This window comes from Vicugna pacos, chromosome 1 (genome assembly GCF_048564905.1).
Source record: "Vicugna pacos chromosome 1, VicPac4, whole genome shotgun sequence".
Classification (NCBI taxonomy): domain Eukaryota; kingdom Metazoa; phylum Chordata; class Mammalia; order Artiodactyla; family Camelidae; genus Vicugna; species Vicugna pacos.
In genome coordinates, this window is record NC_132987.1 from 61,742,156 (window position 1) to 61,763,522 (window position 21,367).

The 21,367-nt window shown below is 40.5% G+C and overlaps 2 protein-coding genes across 3 annotated transcripts in view; both read left to right on the forward strand.

Annotated features, from left to right (window-relative positions):
- Positions 1 to 16,961, forward strand: part of LOC140696973 (uncharacterized) — a 277,558-nt gene extending 260,597 nt beyond the window's left edge. Inside the window, exon 2 of the mRNA XM_072963428.1 lies at positions 16,539 to 16,961. The gene's annotated coding sequence lies outside the window, so the exon portion shown is untranslated. The remainder of the gene's footprint in view (positions 1 to 16,538) is intronic.
- Positions 1 to 21,367, forward strand: part of BDH1 (3-hydroxybutyrate dehydrogenase 1) — a 46,085-nt gene that overhangs the window by 9,345 nt on the left and 15,373 nt on the right. For both annotated transcript variants that reach the window (XM_031683155.2, XM_006200940.4), the window contains 2 exons: positions 7,492 to 7,564; positions 8,234 to 8,344. In XM_031683155.2, the coding sequence (XP_031539015.1) occupies positions 7,492 to 7,564; positions 8,234 to 8,344 (184 nt within the window). The remainder of the gene's footprint in view (positions 1 to 7,491; positions 7,565 to 8,233; positions 8,345 to 21,367) is intronic.

Consider the following 21,367-nt stretch of genomic DNA (forward strand, 5'->3'; position numbering starts at 1 on the left):
TGGCAGCTAGAAAATTGATGGTTATTTTCTATGCCAATAGATAAATTTAGAAGAACATGAATTTAGGTTTTTAGCAGCATTTGCTTAAAAACAATTCCATGGGATACTAAAGCTTGATTGGAGATGGGGCTTCAACTACCAGAGGACACCATATAAAAAGAGTTTTTAAATGGCCCTGTTGCCGAAATACAGCCTCTGTACCCCAAGCCTCCCTCATTTCCAGTCTAACCCTGGTCAGCAAGAGTGTGAGAAAAACCCTTTAAACTATCACACAGTTAAGCAGTTACAAACACCATTACAGTTGTCAGATGGTCACTGATGACAGTAGGGTCCTGTTCAGTTACAGCCCCTACTGCAGAGGTGACATCCCTCAGAGAGGAAATGGAACTTGGCTCTGACGCAGGACTCTTGGAAGAAGATGATTTACTGAAATTTTTTTTTTCAGTGAGTGATTCATAGAAATGGTGAAAGTCTGCCTCAAAAGAGGCTTTTAGAGATTTCTGGAGGTTTTGTACAGAGGAGAAAGTAATCTCAAAGGAGGTTAAAATACTTTTACAAAGATTTTATCTTCAAATTAAAGGGAAGTGAATTAACTGCTCTGTATCCATCTGAACATTCTGTTTTTCACTTTAGTGAAATGACACGAAATATTCAGCACTTTATTATTTTAAAAAAATTAAAGGGAAGTGAGGCATTAGTTAGGCTTCTGGCTCATTTGAGTGGAAAGAAAAGCTGTCACAGGGGGTTCTGAATCTTCTAGAAGGCTTGCAGAAATAACCTGCTTTAGGCTGAGGGGAGTGGGGGCAGGGTGGTCAGGGGCAGAGCTGCGTCAGGTGCATTAGCTGTCTTCCAGGCAAAGTTGTCAGCAGAGGTCAGGGAGGGAGGGAGACCCAGGTGTGTGAGGAGGATGGAATGGTGGGTGATCACTGTGCCTGGATGAGACAGGAGGTCTTGGGTGGGGAAGAACTTTGGCCTGATCATTTTGCTTGAATCTCAGACTCCAGTCAACTACTTGTACGTCGATCCTGTGATCACATCCTTAACAAGTGAACTTACAGCCTCTATTTGAATATCTCCAGCCATGGGGCCATCAGCACCTCTCACAGCAGGCCTCCTGTCTTTGGACAGTGCTATTATAAAGTCCTTCTTCACATTGGGCAGAAATCTTTTCTCTGTTCCTCTTATTTCTGGGTCTGCCATCTACATTCATCCTGAATAAGTTCATCTCTTATCCCCAGAGACACCATACTACCCCGATACCTCCGTCCCCAACTTCTCTTATTGCGTCTGCATGTTTTGTCATTGCTCATCTCCCATGATTTCCCCATTCAGCACCCAGGTCTTCCACCTGAATGATGTCCTTTTGGCCTGTGCACCCCCATACCTGTATTCCTCAGGGCAGCAGTCAATCAGTACATAGCTCCTGTCCAGACAAAACCTCCCCAGGGATGGCCAGGTGTGGTCCCTGCCTGGACACCCTGCTCTGCTTACTGACACTATATAGCCCTCAGATTTCAGATTTCTGGCTTTGCCAGAAGGCTCTGGCTTCCCTCCTGGAGCCAGTGACTTACTGATGCATTCCCTACCTGGAACACTACCTCCCGGATCCTGGTTACACACACCAGCTGGCTTGGCCCCAGTGCTCAGCCCTGCCTGCCCGGCTGTGACGTGTAATACCCCAGGGCAGCCTGACCTGGGCAGAGTGGAGAGGGGCCCTTGCCTCCCTCATCCCTGACCAGCCTAGGCTCACATAGCTTCTTTTGGCAGCCCCATCACTTATGATTTTTATGATTTGTGGTCGACCAGACTACATTTTTTTCCACAGATGCTGCTGTGGGAGGCTGCATTTCTCCCCAGCTGCACTTGTGTCACTGATAATTGTCCCTCCTAAACCCATCTTGTTAGATTCAGCCTGTCAAATTGACTCCTCACTTCTCTCAGCAGACAGCTGCCTTACTGTTTATTGTCGCTGATTCATGACAGAAGGAACAAAGGGATAGAGACATAAACTAGAAGGATGGAAAAGAAGACAGCATTAATGCCTTGGCCAGCGTTGGGTGGTGTCTTGAATGTGGCCTGGAAGTTCCTGGACACCAGTGCTCTGGAACCAGCCATTTCTTCCACAGGCCCTTGGGGAAGTGCCAACTTGCACCTGCTCCACCCTGTCTGATTGCACTTCTAGGTTAGGATGGAAATCAGCAAGCTCTCTCTGAATCTGGTGGCCACCTCTTTGGGACTCACCCCTCTGCAAGGTTACTGACAATCCTGAGTTTAACTTATACCACCTGTGAGACTTGCATAGCTCTTAGAGTAAGTGGTTTGGTTGACCAGCAGTTTGCTGCCACCGTAAGCCCCTCCTGGGGAGAGGGGACCCTCCAGGGCAATGCACACTATTTCATAGTATGGGGCTTGGACTTAACCCCTCAGGGGCATTCTTAGCCTTGATAAGCCAGTGTATCAGAACTGCATCACACTAAGAAGAGCAAGGACCTCCAGAAGGCTAGGGCTGGAGTGGCATCAGTGGACCCAGGCTTCTTTTATTTTTCTGCTCTGTCGTCCCAATAGCGGCTCTCACCTCAGAGTGCCGTGATTCTCTTCCACCTCCAGCCCCAGTCCAGGCAGGGAAAAGCAAAGCAGCATGGAGGAAGGGAGGAGCTGCCCCTGCATCAGGAGAGCAACTCTCCCAGCAGTCACTGCAGGGTTCTGCTTGTGCATTATGGGCCGGGGATAGTCACATAATCACAGGGCAGGCCTGGGAAGAGTTGGGCACATTGCTACCCAAGACAAAATTTTGATGACGAGGCAGATGAAAAGAGTAGATATTGGCGGCAAACAGCAGTGTCTGCCTTGGCTGAACTGGGCTGTGGCCCAGAGCTGATTTTGTCCCCAGAGATGATAGGGCTTTGGCAGGCAAGAGGCTTGAAAAGGAAACCTCATGGGGAAAAAGTCCTTTTTCTCTTTTCCTAAGGCAGCAGTTTTGAACTCTGGTTGCAAATTAGAATCACCTAGAGCACAGTGAGGGGAAAAGATTCCCTGCACCCTACCCCTTGGGATTTGGATTTCATTCATTAGGGATGGGGCCAACTGTGCAAATAGTTCAAAAAGCTTCCTTAGTGATTCTTCTTAAACTATTTTGGAAGGAATTTCAATCATATACAAAAGTAGAAAGTTGTGTACTGACCCCTGGGGTACTGGGGCTTCAGCAGTGATCATCTCATGGCCAGTCTCATTTCATCTGTGTCCCCACCCACTTTCCTCCCCCTCCGTTTATTGGATTATTTCAGAGCAAATTCTGGACATCATGATTGACTTGTAAATATTTAGGTATCTATCTCTAAATGGTAAGGATTCCTTTTAATAATGTGAGCACATAAGCATTATTGGATTCCCAAGTGATTCTAATAAACAACCATGGAGGCAGACCCGAGAACAGATGCTCTGGACCTACATCAACCAGGCCTTTCCCTAGACCGCCTGTACTGGAATCACTTGAGGTGCTTGTTAAACATGCAGATTTCCAGGGGCCACCCCTTCCTACTGAATCAGAATGTCAATCAGGGACCTGGGAGCCTGCATTTTAACAAGCTTCTCAGGTGCTTGTTAACCAAAGTTATGGAACTGAGGTGCTAAAGCCTTCCCAGTCCCAAGGCCCCTCCAAATTGAGAAGTCCTAAGCCAGGGGTCCCATAGCACCTGCAGAAGCTGCAAAGTGAGAGAAGAAATAAGAGCAGGATGAGGCAGTCCCAGCTGTGGCCGAGAGGGAAAGGTTGAGAAGCCAAGCAGTGCCCAGGAGGGCACTCCTGTGTCAGCTGGACTGTCCCAGCAGTGTTCTTGGTCCGACTCACCCACCATCGGGCTCTGCCTCCTGGGGATTGAGTGTGGAGGAATGGGGCTTTGTGCTCTCTGGAAAAGGAGAAATATGCCATTGGCAGCTGGGTCTGAGCTGTCGAGCCTGGTATGCTACCTCCAGAGATAGTCAAGTTTGAGTGGCTATATTTGAGCATGGGGAGGTAGGTTTGAGAAAATCTGGCCACAAAGCAGTTTGAAATAAATTTTTCCTTGCTGTGACCTTATTGTTACTTTTAAAAATATCAAATAGTGTAAAGGGAGTGTCAGGGGACAAGCACATATGATCCAATTCTGCCAGGGACACCTTGTCCTTTTTGTGGAGCAAATCCTGGGAAAACAGTGATTATTTTTAGATAAGGTCAATTAACTAGTTTTGGGTGTACTGACTACCCCATTCTGTTCACTTGTGACCAATCCCACTACCAGGGGTCATGTCAGAGAAAGCCAAATTGAGGCCAGGACTTACATACAAACCAAGCAGTAATAAGGCACCCTGCCTGCGTGGGGTAGGGGTGGGAGTGTCAGAGGACACCTAGTGGAGAGGGAGAGTCACGACTTTCTCCACCTCTCAGCAGCAATGGCACCTCACACTCCCACACTTGGGGACCAGAAATGAGGCACTCTAACCCCTCCCAGCCGGGGAGTTTTGGTGGAGACCCAGTGGGGAGCTGGAACTCCCTTCCCCACCCAGCAGTAACTCCTTCCATTTTATTTTATGGAGCTAGTATTACCTTGATTCCAAAACCAGACCAGGACAGTACAAAAAAAGAGAACTACAGATGAATACCCTTCATGAATATAGATGCAAAAATGCTTAAAGTATTAGCCAACAGAATTTGGCAATATATAAAAAGAATTATAAACTATGAAGAAGTGGATTTGTTCCAGGGATGCAGAGATGGTTCATTGTTGAAAATCAGTTGATGTAATCCACCAAATTGAAAGCCAAGGAAGAAAGATCACATGAATCTATCAATGCAGAAACAGCATATTTTAACACCCATTTATGACAAAAACTCTCCGAAAATAGAAGGGAATTTCTTAAACTTGGTAAAGAGCATCTACAAAAACTGTGCAGCTACCATTATATTTCCTGGTGAAAGATTAAATGCCTTTCCCTTGAGATGGGGAGCAAGGTAAGAATGTCTGCTCTCACCACAGATCCACCACAGAGCAATAAGGAAGTGTAATAAGGCAAGAAAAGGAAATAAAAGTCATACAGATTGTAAAAGAAGAAATAAAACTGTCCCAATTTGTAGATTACATGGTTGACCACGCAGAAAATCCCCCAAAATCCACAAAACACTCTGAGAGCTAATATGTGAGTTCAGCAGGACACAGGATACAAGATGACACACACAAATCAGTGTATTTCTATATCCTGGCAATGAACGTGTGGATATCAAAATTTAAAACAATACCATGTACAATTGCTCAAAAGAATGAGTTACTTAGGTTTAAATACAACAAAATATACAGGATTTGTACACTGAAAACTATCTAATGCTGATGAAAGAAATCAAAGATCTAAATAAATGGAGTCCCACACTGTGTTCAGGGATTGAAAGACTCAAAACAGTAAAGGCGTTGACTTCCCCTGAGCTAATAGACAAGTTTAGCATAATTTCTATCAAAATCCCAGTCAAGTGGGGAGGGTGTGGCTCAGTGGGTAGAGCACATGCTTAGCATGCACAAGGTCCTGGGTTCAATCCCCAGTACCTCCTCCAAAAATAAATAAATAAACCTAATTTCCTCCTTCCCCTCAAAACCAAACCAAAACAAAACGAAATCCTACTCAGATTTTTTTGGAAAAAGACAAGATTAGTCTGAAATTTCTATGAAAAGGCAGAGGGAATAGAATAGTGAAAATGATTCTGAAAAAGAAAAATAAGGTGGGAGCACATAGATCAGTGAAACAGAATGGAGAATCCAGAAGTAGGCCCACACAGATACGCCTAACTGATATTTAACAAAGGTGCAAGGAAATTCAATGCAGGAAAGAGAACATTTTCAAAAAATGGTGCTGGAGTAACTGATGTTCATAGGCAAAAACAGAAACAAAAGCAACCAACTTTGACTTAAGTCTCACATTTTATGTAGAAGTTAACTCACAATGGATCATGGACTGAAACTGTAAAACACTAAACTATAAAACTTTAAGGGAAAAAAAGAGAAAATCTTTGGGTTGGGGCGTAGGCAAGGAGTTCTGAAAATTGATAGCAAAAGCATGGTGTGTAAAAATGAATGATCAGACTTCATCAAAACAAAACACTTTTTCTCTACAAAAGACCCTGTTAAAAGGATGAAAAGACAAGTTACAGACTAGGAGAAAGTATCGGCATATCATATATGCGACAAAGGACTAGCATCTATAACGTATAAAGAACTCTCAAAACTTAAGAGTGAAAGAATGAACAATCCAGTTAGAATATGGACAAAAGACATAAAGAGACATTTTACCAAAGAGGATTTACTGATGGCAAATAAGCACATGAAAATATGTTTAACATCATTAACTATTAGAGAAATGCAAATTAAAACCACAATGGAGATATTTACATAGTTATCAGCATGGCTAAAATAAAAAATAGTAATACCACCAAATGCTGACTAGGATATGGAGAAACCAGGATCTCTAATCCATTGCCGCTGGGAATGAAGAATGCTACAGCCACTTTGGAAAACAGTTCAAAAGTTTCTTAAAAAACTAAATATGTAACTACCATATGACCAGCAGTTGCTCCCCTGGGGCCTAAGTCTTTACCCAACAGAAAAATAGGAATTTACCCAATACAAAATCTGTACAGGAAGGTTCCTAGCATCTTTATTTGTGATATCCCCAAACAGGAAAACAACCCAGACGACCTTCAATAGGTGAATGGTTAAACAAATTGTGGTACATGATACTGTGGAATACAATCTAGCAATAAATGGGAACAAATTATTGATACATACAATCTCCAGATAATTATGTTGCATGAAAAAAGCAATTGCAAAAGGTTTCATATTGTATGATTCCATTCTTGAAATGACACAGTTATAGAGGTGGAGAACAGATTAGTGGTTAAAGAAGATGTGGGCTAGGAGAGAAGTGGGTGTGGCTATAAAAGGGTAACACAAGGGATCCTTGTGGTGATGGAACTGTTCTATATTTTCACTGCACATGTCAATATCCTGGTTGTGATATTGCACTAGAGTTTTGCAAGATGTTATCTTTACAGGAAATTGGGTAAAAGGTACAGGGCATCTCTCTCTATTATTTCTTAACTACATGTGAATCTAGAATCATTTTAAAATAAAAAGTTTAATTTAAAAGACTATCAGGAAGCAGCATAAAACCTAAGGGTTAAGACACTGAATCTGCAAAAAGCTTTGTTAGCAAAGGTAAATCACTGGAAGGTTCTTTCCACCCAGTGGCAAAAATGGCCACTGCAACTGCTGGCCCGCTCTCTCCCAGACTGGTCAGTAACCCTGGAGGAAAAGGGCCCCCTCCTCAGTAGTACCAGCAGGTTGTCCTCAGGGGACTGGGGTGGCAGTAGTGGGGTGCTCACTGGTGGCTGAGTGCCTATTGAGTTGCTTCTGCCCCGAGAACAAGGTCTGGCGTGACCACAGCCTCTGCTCATGGCCTTCTTTCCTCTTGCAGACACTCACCGCCGTTTTACTTGGCCTCCTTTGTCGCTGTGGGCCGTCGGACTTATGCCAATTCAGTGAACCCGGTGAGTGGCAGCCCGGCTACCTCGGAACAAGCCCGGGGGTCAGAGCCCTCCTCTGTGGGCTCCCAGGCCCTGAGCCACCCTCAGAGCAGGGCTTTAGAGCCCCTTGGAGCCACTCTCACTTGCTGAATGACCCCTCAACCCCATCGAATAAAGTTACAGGTTGAGCTTAGACTGGAGTCTCTCAGTCCTAATTCCAGCTCTATCACTAATTTCATTGAGCATTTTTTAAATGTCTGTTTCCTCACTTGTAACATGGTACAATAATCATACTTATTATATGGAGTTATTGTGAGAATTAAATAAAAATAATGTACGCACGATGAAGGCACATGGCAAGGACTTCGTACCTGATGATGAAAATGACAGTGATGATGGTGGTGGAGATAATGGTGATTGTAGATTAGGAAACTAGATAAGGTCCAGAAAGAGGAAGTAGCTTCCCCAGGCGAACTTGCTAGTTGGTGGCAGAGTCTGGGTTAGAACCTGGTCCCCTGATTCTGAGTCCAAGCACTTCTACTGTACTATGGTGCTTCTCCAAACAGCAAGAGACAGGCAGGGAAGGCCAGGCCTGGCCCACTCAGGAAGCCCTAATTATTACTGCTCAGGGGAGGCCTGGGCATCCAGTTAGGATCCTGGGTTCCTAATGTGGAGTCTGACCTTTTAAAACAGGTTGGCAGCAAAGCTGTCCTGGTCACAGGCTGTGACTCTGGATTTGGGTTCTCCTTGGCCAAGCATCTGCACTCAGAAGGCTTCCTTGTGTTTGCTGGCTGCTTGATGAAGGTAAGAGATGGTCATCTTCATCATCAGTGTCCTTATACACAGCTATTATTTGGTTGGGTTTTAAAGTTTCTGTCAAATACATATAACAAAGTTTACCATCTCAACCATTTTTAAGTAGACAGTTTAGTGGTATTAAATACATCCACATTGTTGTGCAACCATCCCCATAGCACTTTTCATTTTACAAAACTGAAACTCTATACTTAATATAAACAATAACTGTATACTCTCCCCTCCCCTCAGCCCCCAGCAACAACCATTACAATTTCTGTCTATGAATTTGACTACTCTGAGTACCTCATATAAGTGGGCTCAGGCAGTATTTGTCTTTTTATGACTAGCTTATTTCACTTGACATAATATCCTCAAGGTTGATTCATGCTGCACTATATTACAGAATTTTCTTCCTTTTTAAGACTGAGTAATAGTCCTTTGTATGTATAAACCATACTTTGCTTATCCATTCATCTGTTGATGGACACTTAGATTTCTTCCACATTTTAGCTAATGTGAGTAATGCTGCTGTGAACACAGGTATACAAATTATCTCTTCAAGATCCTGCTTTCAGTTCTTTTGAGTATTTACCCACAAGTAGAATTACTGGATCACATGATGATTCTATCTTTAATTGCTTGAGGAACTGCCATACTGTTTTCCACAGTAATGGTACCATTTTACATTGTTACCAACTGTGCACAAGGGTTCCAATCTCTCTACATCCTTGCCAATACTTACTGTTTTCTGTTTTTGTTTTTTTTTTTATAGTAACCATCCTAATGGGTGTGAGGAGGTATCTCATTTTAGTTTTGAAATGCATTTCCCTCATAATTTTTGATGTTGAGCACCTTTTCATGTGATTATTGCCCATTCATTCATCTTCTTTAGAGAAATGTCTATTGAAGTCCTTTGCCTATTTTTGAATTGGGTTGTTCTGTTGTTGTTGTTATTATTGTTGAGTTTTCGGATTTCTGTATATATTCTTGATATTAAATCCTTATCAGATAGATGATTTGCAAGTATTTTCTCCCATTCTGTGGGTTGCCTTTATACTCTGTGGATAGAGTCTTTCGATCTACAAATTTTAAAATTTCTGCTGAAGTCCAATTTGCATATTTAATTTTGTTACCTGTGCCTTTGGTGTCATGTCCAAAAACTCATGGCCAAATCCAATGTTGTGAAGCTTTGGCCCTTTGTTTGCTTCTAAGAGTTTTATTGTTTTGGTCCTTAATTCATTTTTTTTAACATTTTTTATTGATTTATAATCATTTTACAATGTTGTGTCAAATTCCAGTGTTCAGCACAATTTTTCAGTCATTCATGGACATATACACACTCATTGTCACATTTTTTTCTCTGTGATTTATCATAACATTTTGTGTATATTTCCCTGTGCTATACAGTGTAATCTTGTTTATCTATTCTACAATTTTGAAATCCCAGTCTATCCCTTCCCACCCTCTACCCCCCTGGTAACCACACGTCATGTATTCTCTGTCCATGAGTCTTTAGATTCCACATATGAGTGATCTCATATGGTATTTTTCTTTCTCTTTCTGGCTTACTTCACTTAGAATGACATTCTCTAGGAGCATCCATGTTGCTGCAAATGGCGTTATGTTGTCGGTTTTTATGGCTGAGTAGTATTCCATTATATAAATATACCACATCTTCTTTATCCAGTCACCTATTGATGGACATTTAGGCTGTTTCCATGTTTTGGCTATTGTAAATAGTGCTGCTATGAACATTGGAGTGCAGGTGTCATCCTGAAGTAGATTTCCTTCTGGATACAAGCCCAGGAGTGGGATTCCTGGGTCATATGGTAAGTCTATTCCTAGTCTGTTGAGGAATCTCCACGCTGTTTTCCATAGTGGCTGCACCAAACTGCATTCCCACCAGCAGTGTAGGAGGGTTCCCCTTTCTCCACAGCCTCTCCAGCATTTGTCATTTGTGGATTTTTGAATGACGGCCATTCTGACTGGTGTGAGGTGATAGTGATACCTCATTGTAGTTTTGATTTGCATTTCTCTGATAATTAGTGATATTGAACATTTTTTCATGTGCTTTTTGATCATTTGTATGTCTTCCTTGGAGAATTGCTTGTTTAGGTCTCCTGCCCATTTTTGGATTGGGTTGTTTATTTTTTTCTTATTGAGTCGTATGAGCTGCTTATATATTTTGGAGATCAAGCCTTTGTCGGTTTCACTTGCAAAAATTTTCTCCCATTCCGTAGGTTTTCTTCTTGTTTTATTTCTGGTTTCCTTTGCTCTGCAGAAGCTTGTAAGTTTCATTAGGTCCCATTTGTTTATTCTTGCTTTTATTTCTTCTAGGAGAAAATTTTTGAAATGTATGTCAGGTAATGTTTTGCCTATGTTTTCCTCTAGGAGGTTTATTGTATCTTGTCTTATGTTTTTAAATCTTTAATCCATTTTGAGTTGATTTTTGTATATGGTGTAAGGGTGTGTTCTAGCTTCATTGTTTTACATGCTGCTGTCCAGTTTTCCCAACACCATTTGCTGAAGAGACTGTCTTTATTCCATTGTATATTCTTGCCTCCTTTGTCGAAGATGAGTTGACCAAAGGTTTGTGGGTTCATTTCTGGGCTCTCTATTCTGTTCCATTGGTCTATATGTCTGTTTTGGTACCAATACCATGCTGTCTTGATGACTGTAGCTCTATAGTATTGTCTGAAGTCTGGGAGAGTTATTCCTCCAGCCTCTTTCTTTCTCTTCAGTAATGCTTTAGCAATTCTAGGTCTTTGATGGTTCCATATAAATTTTATTATGATTTGTTCTAGTTCTGTGAAATATGTCCTGGGTAATTGGATAGGGATTGCATTAAATCTGTAGATTGCCTTGGGCAGTGTGACCATTTTAACAATATTGATTCTTCCAATCCAAGAGCATGGAATATCTTTTCATTTTTTAAAGTCTTCTTTAATTTCCTTCATCAATGGTTTATAGTTTTCTGTGTATAATTCTTTCACCTCCTTGGTTAGATTTATTCCCAGATATTTTATTACTTTGGGTGCTGTTTTAAAGGGGATTGTTTCTTTACTTTTGTTTTCTGTTGAATTATCGTTAGTGTAAAGAAAGGCAACTGATTTTTGAACATTAATTTGTAACCTGCTACCTTGCTGAATTCTTCAATCAGCTCTAGTAGCTTTTGTGTGGACCTTTTAGGGTTTTCTATATATAGTATCATGTCATCAGCATATAATGACACTTTTACCTCTTCTTTTCCAATTTGGATCCCTTTTATTTCTTTCTCTTGCCTGATAGCTGTGGCTAGGACTTCCAGGACTATGTTGAATAGGAGTGGTGATAGTGGGCATCCTTGTCTTGTCCCAGATTTTAGTGGGAAGCTTTTGAGTTTTTCACCGTTGAGAACTATGCTGGCTGTAGGTTTGTCATATATAGCTTTTATTATGTTGAGATATGTTCCCTCTATACCCACTTTGGCGAGAGTTTTTATCATAAATGGGTGTTGAATTTTATCAAATGCTTTTTCTGCATCAATTGAGATGATCATGTGGTTTTTGTCCTTTCTCTTGTTGATGTGATGTATTACATTGATTGATTTGCGTATGTTGAACCAGCCTTGTGTCCCTGGGATGAACCCCACTTGGTCATGATGTATAATCTTTTTTATGTGTTGTTGGATTCTATTTGCTAAAATTTTGGTGAGGATTTTGGCGTCTATGTTCATCAGTGATATTAGCCTATAATTCTCTTTTTTTGTAGTGTCTTTGCCTGGTTTCGGTATCAGGGTGATGGTGGCTTCATAGAATGAGTTTGGGAGTATTCCCTCCTTTTCAATCGTCTGGAAGAGTTTGAGAAGGACTGGTATGAGTTCTTCTTTGTATGTTTGGTAGAATTCCCCAGTGAAGCCATCCGGTCCTGGACTTTTATTTGTAGGGAGGTTTTTAATTGCTATTTCTATTTCCTTTCTAGTGATCGGATTGTTCAAGTGTTCAGTTTCTTCTTGATTCAGTTTTGGTGGACAGTATGTTTCCAGAAACTTGTCCATCTCCTCTAGGTTATCCAGTTTGGTTCCATATAGTTTTTCATAATATTCTTGTATGATATTCTGTATTTCTATTTTGTTTGTTGTAATTTCTCCATTTTCCTTTCTTATTTTGCTAATTTGTGCTCTCTTTTTTCTTCTTTGTGAGTTTGGCCAAAGGTTTGTCGATTTTATTTACTTTTTCAAAAAACCAGCTTTTGGTTTGGTTGATTTTTTCTATGGTCTTGTTAATCTCTATTGTATTTAATTCCTCTCTGATCTTTATTATTTCCTTCCTTCTGCTGCTTTTTGGGGCTTTTTGTTCTTCTTTTTCTAATTGATTCAGGTGGTGGGTTAACTTGTTTATTTGAGATTGTTCTTCTTTTTTGAGGAAGGCCTGTATCGCTATAAACTTCCCTCTTAGCACTACCTTTGCTGTGTCCCATAGGTTTTGAGTGGTTGTGCTTTCATTATCATTTGTCTCAAGGTATTTTTTAATTTCAGCTTTGATTTCCTCATTGATCCATTGTTTTTTCAATAACATATTGTTTAATCTCCATGCTTTTCTTTTTTTCTCCTTTGTTTCTCTGTTGTTGATTTCCAGTTTCATGGCATTGTGGTCAGTAAAGATGCTTGAGATAATTTCTATCTTCTTAAATTTGTTGAGGTTTCTTTTGTGTACAAGTACATGATCAATCCTGGAAAATGTTCCATGTACACTTGAAAAGAATGTATATTCTATTTTTGGGGGGTGTAATGCTCTGTAAATATCCACCAAATCTAGTTTTTCTATTGTAGTATTTAATTTCTCTGTTGCCTTGTTTATTTTCTGTCTGGAAGATCTGTCTAGTGATGTTAATGCAGTGTTAATATCTCCAACTATGATTGTATTCCCATCAATATCCCCCTTTATCTCTGTTGTATGTACTTAGGTGCTCCTATATTGGGTGCATATATATTAACGAGTGTAATATCTTCATCTTGTATCACTCCTTTAATCATTATAAAATGTCCCTCTTTATCTTTCTTTATGGCCTTTGTTTTAAAGTCTATTTTGTCTGAAATCAGTACTGCAACACCTGCTTTTTTGGCTTTTCCATTTGCATGGAATATCCTTTTCCATCCTTTCACTCTCAATCTATATGTGTCCTTCTCCCTAAAGTGGGTCTCTTGTATGCAGCATATTGAAGGTTCTTGCTTTATTATCCAGTCTGCCACTCTATGTCTTTTGACTGGAGCATTTAGTCCATTAACACTTACAGTAATTAATGATAGATGTGTGTTTATTGCCATTTTGAACTTATCTTTGCAGTTGAATTAGTATATCCTCTTTGTTCCTTTCTTCTTCCTTTTGTGGTTTGGTAATTTTCCTTTGTATTATCATGGATTTTATTTAATTTTTGTGACTCCCTTGTAAATTTTTGACTTGTGATTACCCTTTTTTGTTAATCTATTAACCTATTACTATAAATGTTTTTATTAAACTGATAATAACATGATCTCAAACCCATCCTACTGTTAAAAAAATTTTAAAAAGAAAGAAAAAAAATTCTATATTTCCCTGCCTCCCTTTCCCAGTGATTTGTATGTCTTCTTTTATAATTTCATGTTTTCTTTATTTGTAATTCATGAGTTATCACCTTTCCAGTTGTGAGTTTCTCATTTCTGTAGCATCCTGCTGCTTTTCTATTTAGAATAGCCCTTTCAATATTTCTTTTAGCATGGGTTTAGTGTTGCTAAACTCCTGCAGCTTTTTTTTGTCTGTGAAACTCTTTATTTCTCCTTCTATCCTAAAGGATAGCCTTGCTGGATAAAGTATCCTAGGCTGCATCTTTTTTTCATTCAGGGCTTTGAATATATCTTGCCACTCCCTTCTGGCCTGTAGTGTTTGTGTAGAGAAATCAGCTGAGAGCCTTATGGGGGTTCCCTTGTAATTCACTCTTTGCTTTACTCTTGCTGCCTTTAGAATCATTTCTTTATCCTTGACTCTAGCCATCTTGATTATGGTATGTCTTGGTGTGGGTCTATTTGGATTCTTCCTGTTTGGGACCCTCTGAGCTTCCTGTACTTGGATATCTGATTCCTTCTTTAAGTTTGGGAAGTTTTCAGTCATGATTTCTTCAAAAACCTTTTCAATCCCCTTTGATCCTTCTTCCCCTTCTGGGACCCCTATTATGCGAAGATTGGGACGCTTTATATTATCCCATAGGTCCCTTATGCTATTATCATTATTTTTTATTTGCTTATCTTATACTTCTTCTGAATGGGTGCTTTCTATTGCCCTGTCTTCTAGATCACTAATTCGTTCCTCTGCATTAACTAGTCGGCTTTGCACAGCTATTAGATCATTCCTCATCTCTGTCAATGAGTTTACCCATTCTACTTGGCTCTTCTTTATAGCTTCAGTTTCATTTTTGACATATTTTATATCTCTAAACACTATCTCTTTTAATTCCTTCAGCAATTTGATCACTCCTTTTTTGAAATCTTGATCTAGTAGGCTATTGATGTCTATTTCATTGATCTTTCTTTCAGGGGATTCCTCTTGTTCTTTTAATTGGGAAAAGCTTCTCTGCTTCTTCATCTTGCTCATACCTCTCTGGCACTGTGGTTTATGGAGTATCAGTTGTCTATTTTGGATCTTAAGGATTTTATCTATCTAATGCCTATTTAGGAATAGAACTTAGGGGAAAAAAGAAAAAGAAAAGAAAAAAATAAGAGAGAGAGAGAAAGATTTTTAAAAGAAGGGAGAAAGAGGGTTTGAAAACAGTGTATAATGAATAATAGAAGAGTGAGTTGAAGCAGAGTATTAATCGGGTTGAGACGTCCTTTTAAAACCTTTAAAAAAAAGGGGGTGGGGAGATGAATAGATGTATTTGAAACCTGTGTCTAATCAATAACAGGACATCAAAACCCAAGAGAAATAGAAATGAATTAAGAAGTAAAAATTAAGAGAGTAATTGAAAATAGAACAGGTAAAAACAGATTTAAAAACAAAAACAAAAACAAAACAAAAAAATGGGGTTGTCGGTGTTCTCCTGGAGTCTGTGTGCTTTTAATGTGAAGTCCTTCTGTCTTCGTCCTGTTTTGGAAGCTCAGCTTGTTTTCATAGGCCCTCCGTTGGCGCCCTCTTCTGTGCTGCTCCCAGCACCTGTCGGCAAGCAGATCGCGCCTCCTCCTAACAGGGGGTCAGGTGCAGCTCTCCTCTGCTGTGAGCGGGCGGGTCACTGCCCCTCCGGATGCCGCAGTCAGACGTTACAGACTGGCCAGGCAGGAGGGCGGGTCGTGCCCCCTCCCAGCACCTCCGTCAGGGGCTGTGTTCCTGCCCGACAGGCGGGGGGCCGCTCTCCCTCTGCCTGCGCTGCCGGTAGCTCCGCTGCTCTGTGCCGCTGCGCGCTCCGCCCTGGTCGCGCTCCGCGGGTGGGATCGGGGAAGACCGAGGGGCAGCCTCTTCCCTGCTCCGAGCCAAGACCCAGCTCCTTGTTTGTCTTTGTGGAGCAAGTTCTCTGAGGGACCAGGATGGAAGGATCCCATCTGCGCCGGGCTGTAGGCCCGTCTCAGTCTGGCCCTTGAGGCTGCTGAGCCCTTCGGTGCGGATGCAGGTTTTGCCCCTGCCCCCGGCTGGGTGCTCAGCGCTGGAGAATATGGCGGCTGTGCCTGGACCCCACCTCTCTTCCCCTGAAAAGTTTCCGCAGGTTTTCAGAGATGGGGGTATGCACCCTTCCCCCGAGAGCACATCAACCTTGCTGTTTTATGGAGGGCCCAGGTTGTTCTGTCCTGTACACCCACAGCCACGGCGCCCAGCCCCTTGCAGTCCCCCGGGGCTGCCTCCGTGCAGCCACCCCCATCCTCCGCCCGGCTTGTGCAGCCTGGCCCTGCCCACCGCTGCTGGCCCGCGTCTGAGGCTGGGTGTCGGGGGGACCCCCTGTGCCCGTTTAACTTAGTTCTGTCAGTCAAGGGCTGCTCTGTACAGATCCGAGCCTTGGAGGCTCCCCCTCCGTCCCGCTGGCCTCTCAATTGGAGAGGGGAGACCCAGCGAGCAAGCGCCAGTCCTCCTTTGCCGCTCCCTCCCCGCGGGACCCGTCCCGCGCTGCTTTGCCTTTTGTTCTTTCTTTCTTCCTTTTCTCCTACCAGATTTTTGGCGTCTTTATCTTTTGAAGAGGGCGATGTTCTGTCGGAGTTCCGCAGGTGCTCTGGTTGGCTGAGTGGGTCTGTAGATGTGGGTCTTGGTGTATTTGTGGGAGAGGGTGACTTACCAGCGTCCTTCTACTCCGCCATCTTGCCTCTTCTCCTGGTCCTTAATTCATTTTGAGTTAATTTTTGTATATGGTAAGGATCCAACTTCATTCTTTTACATGTGGATATCCAGTTTTCCAGCACTATTTATTGAAAAGACTGTCCTTTTCCCATTGAGTGGTCAAGACACCCTTGTCAAAAATCATTTGATCATATATATGAGGGTTTATTTCTGGGTTCTCTGTTTTATTTCATTGGTTCATATGTCTGTCTTTATGCCAATAGACTATTTGATTATTGTAGCTTTTAGTAAGTTTTGAAATCAGTAAGGCAGAGTCTTCCAGTTTTGTTCTTCTTTTTCAAGATTGTTTTGTCTATTTGGGGTCCCTTGAGATTCCACATGAATTTTAGGATGGGTTTTTCTCTTTCTGTAAAAATATTGTGACGATTTTGACAGGTATTGGATTAAATCTGTAGGTTGTTTTGGGTAGCATCAACATTTTAACAATATTAAGTCATTCCATCCATGAACACGGAATATATTTCCATTTATTTCTGTCATCTTTAATTTCTTTCAAGAATGTTTTGTAGTTTTCATTGTACAAGAAACAACATACACTTTCATGGTTCAGTTAATTCCTAAGTATTTTATTCTTTTTTGATGCTATTATCAATGGAATTGTTTTTGTAATTTCCTTTTCAGATTGTTCACTGTTTGTATATAGAAATGCAACTGATTTTTTGTGTGTTGACTTTTATCCTGCTACTTTTCTGAATTCATTTATGGGTTCTTACAGGATTTTATTTTTGTGGAATCTTTAGGGTTTTCTACATATAAGATCATATCATTGGCAAGCAGTAATTTTACTTCCTCCTTTCTAGTTTGGATGCCTTTCATCTCTTTTTCTTGCCTAATTGCTCTGGCTACAACTTCCAATAATATGTTGAATAGAAATGGTGAGATTGGTCAAAATTAACCACAATTTACCATACAAGCATTCCTCAGAAAGTTTCAAGCCTTCAATAGATGCTAGAGTTCCAAAATTGTTACATTAGACAGATGCTGCCAGCACACTTATTGTCTAGGTGGGGAGACAGATTCTTGGTGCTTTCTGCTTTGCCATCTTCCCAGAATCCTACTTCAAGGTGAGAATTTATTTAATATCGGTATTACTCAGGACCTGGGCCAGCATTTGTTGTTATTTTTTAACTGCTTTCCTAATAACTGGCTCATCTGTTGCTTAAAACAGCTGATCCCTTTTCCATTCACATCAGTCTCTCTTCCTTTTAGCATCATTCATTCATTCATTCGTTCTTTCATTTGCCAAATGCTAATAATGTGCCTGACACTTTGCTAGGTGCTTCAGAAGAATAAGACCTGGTCTCTGCCCCCAAGGAGCACTGTCCAGTGGTGATGGGACAGCCATGCACAGACACAGCTGGAAGAATTAGAGTGGAGAGCACTCTCAGTGTTGTGCAAAGAATGTTTAATGAAAATGCATTGAAAGAAGGGACTGACTGTGGCATGACAGAAGGTGTGACATTTGTTCTGGGCCAGGGAGAATGAATAATGCTGTCATAGGTGGAGACTGGAAGGAATGACCTGTCAGACAGAAGGAGTAACCTGACCATAGGCTGGGAAGCATGAGGATCTTTTGGGACTAATCAAGTGGAATTTTGGGTACATGAAATAGAAGCATTGGGACATGCAGCTGCAAAAGTAATTAGGGGACAGTCCCCCCAATTTAGAGAGTTGTGCCACTGTTATCACAATCCACTTTTAGAACATTTCCAGCTTTCAAAACTTCCCCCTTGACCATTTGCACACCTACCCACACCTACCCATACCTGCCTCTAGTCCTAGGTAGCCACTGATTTCTGTCTCTCTAGATTTGCCTTTTCTGGACTATTCATATAAATGGAATCATATAATGAATTGTCTTTTATGTTGGTTTTTTTTTACGTAGCATAATATGTTTGAGATTCATCCATATTGTAGAATATATCAGTGTCATTCTTTTTTACTGCTGGGCAGTATTTTATTGTATGGATATGTTACATTAAAAACTTTATTTACATATTGATGGATATTTGGATAAAAATGTTTGGATTTTTGGCCATTATGACTAATGCTGCTATAAACCCTCACATGCATGTCTCGTTGTAGACCTATGTTTCTACTTGGTTCTTTTTAATGGAATTTAGAAACCAACATCTGGGCATTAGATGTGCTCATTGCTCATAGGGCATTGCTGCTCCTTGTTCCTCTCAGTGGACAGAGCTAGAAGATAATCATATACACGTGTATACATATGCACACATTATATCTATATCTATCTATCTCCTATATACATTTCCTGTAAATATCACACACACAGTATTCATAAAGTTATACTGACCTATTTCAATTCAACACAATAGCATTCTTCCTGCTTCACTCATTCCGTATTTGTTTCTTTTCCTGCAGTTAGAACTCTGATACCCAACTAACTGATAGATTTACTAATTTGGTTTATCCTACAGTACACACACAATTGCTTCAGAATTGCTCCATTCATATTGTTACAAACAGCAAATCTACTATGATGTAATGTCAGTTCAGATCCTGCAAGAAGCAGATACCAAAGTAGGATTAGATGTGCAAGAGACTGATTTAGAAAATACCTGTAATGGTTAAAGGTATGGAGCAGGAAAAGTCAGGGAAATCCTTTAGATTGTAATACAGATCTGAGAAAAGAAATTGGAGGAAAGAGGATTAGTTATGCAGAGCTTCAGACTGCAGTCTAGTCAGAGTCTTGGCTAGGATGATGGGGAGTCCCCAAGCAAAGGTTGTTTGCTAGAGGAGATCTGTCTTGGGCAGGAATGGCCCAGTAGTCCTGCCATGCTTGGCCATTGGCTGAAAGCAGCCCAGGCAAACATGGCCGTGGCCATGGCACTCATGCCACAGTGAATCTGAAGGTACAGCAGCCAGAGACCTTCTGTCAATGAATGTGGCTGCGTGCTGTATGCCAACAGCAAGATGAAGAATGGGAAGTCCAAGGGGGTAGGGTGTGGTTAAGTTTGAGTCACCAGAGGTGCCTGAGAGAGCCTGCCAGATGGTGAATGGGATGAAGCTGAGTGGCCGAGAGATTGATGTTTGAATCAATAGAAATGCTTAAGCAGTTGCTGTTTTTAAACATCAATACCAGACCTCTTAATTTGTATTTTTCTTGTTAACCATCTTAATTTGTTGACTATATGCATAAAGATGTTTAAAAAATTCAATTGCTTAATTTGAATTACTTTTTTAATAGCTAGGGTTCCATTTGACTGTTTGCATTGAGATATCAATGTTCAGTTTTTCTGTAGTTGTATCTTGTTGATATCAAATATGACTTTGATAATAAACACCAGTTCCTGAAACAAACAAATGAAGACTCCCAATAAACGAAAAAGCAAAACAGAACAAAAAACCCAGAAGGTTGTCCTGAAAGGAAGCCTACTGTGGCCACCACAGTAGAGCTCAGAATTTCTTTAAAGTGTTTTTTTAATCTATTGACCAAGGTATACAAAATGCTGTGTTTAAAAGTTACTTGGATTAATTCTTTTTTCTTTATTATTATATTACTAACTTGAAGTAGAGTTTGATTCATTTATTTGTTTGTATTTTGTTCCCCTCATTCTTGTTGATTTAGTTTAATTTTAGAAGATGTAAAACATTAACAAGGATCTAAAATCAAAATTATATAAAAATATAAACTTAAAAGAAGTATTCTTCCACCTCCTATGTTTTCTCCTCTTTTATTTCACCCTTGCTACACAACTGTTTGCATACTGTATATGCTCTTTCATACTTAAAAAAACTTATCAGTATATCTTGGAAACCCCTCCATGAGTTCAGAGATCTTCCTCACTTTTTTAAAAGCATCATAGTACTCCACAGTTTACTCCACCAGTTTCCTATATATGTACAAGCATTTAGGATATTTTCCAGTATTTTGCAGTTACAAATATGCCACAATGAATAACCTTGTAAATAAGTATTTTTGTATTATTGGAGGTTTATCTTTAGGGTAAATTCCTATGAGTAAGATTACTCTTAGGTCAAAGGGTTAATAAAATATATCATCATTTAAAAAGATATTTCCCAATTTTCTATCATAGAGGTTGTATAATTTTGCATTCCCACCAGTAATGTATGAGAGTACCTGTTTCCACATAATTTCATCAACAGAGTGTACCTCAAACTTTCGATTTTTGCCAATCTGATAGGTGAGAAATGTATCTCAGTAGAGTTTTAATGTATTTTCTTTAACTGTGAGTGCTTCTCTTACTGTTCTTTAAAGGCATGACCACAAGTTGCACATACAGCACCTGTGCTCTCATTCTATTGGCCAGAACTTAGTCACATGACCTACCTGGCTGCTAGGGAGGCTGGGAAATACAGTCAGTATTCTGAGACAGTATGTACCCTGCTTTAAGACAGGGGTTTTACTGCTATAGAAGAAGGGAAGATGGGTATTCATGACAACTTTCTCTCTCTGCTCAATGTATGAGACATTTTTCTTTATTTTGAAGACAATAGGAACCCTGGGAAGGAATTTTTTTACTCTAGATGTAATATCTATAAACCAACATCTGTTCAATGTAAAAATTTCAATAATATAAATAAGTACAAATAATAAAGTAATTTGCATTGCTGTGGTCTGAGCATATTTTCAGGTCAGAGAAGAGTTTGTCCTTTTAATTTTCACTCCTTCTGAATTATGAAAATAGTACATTTACATAACAGAGTCAAATAA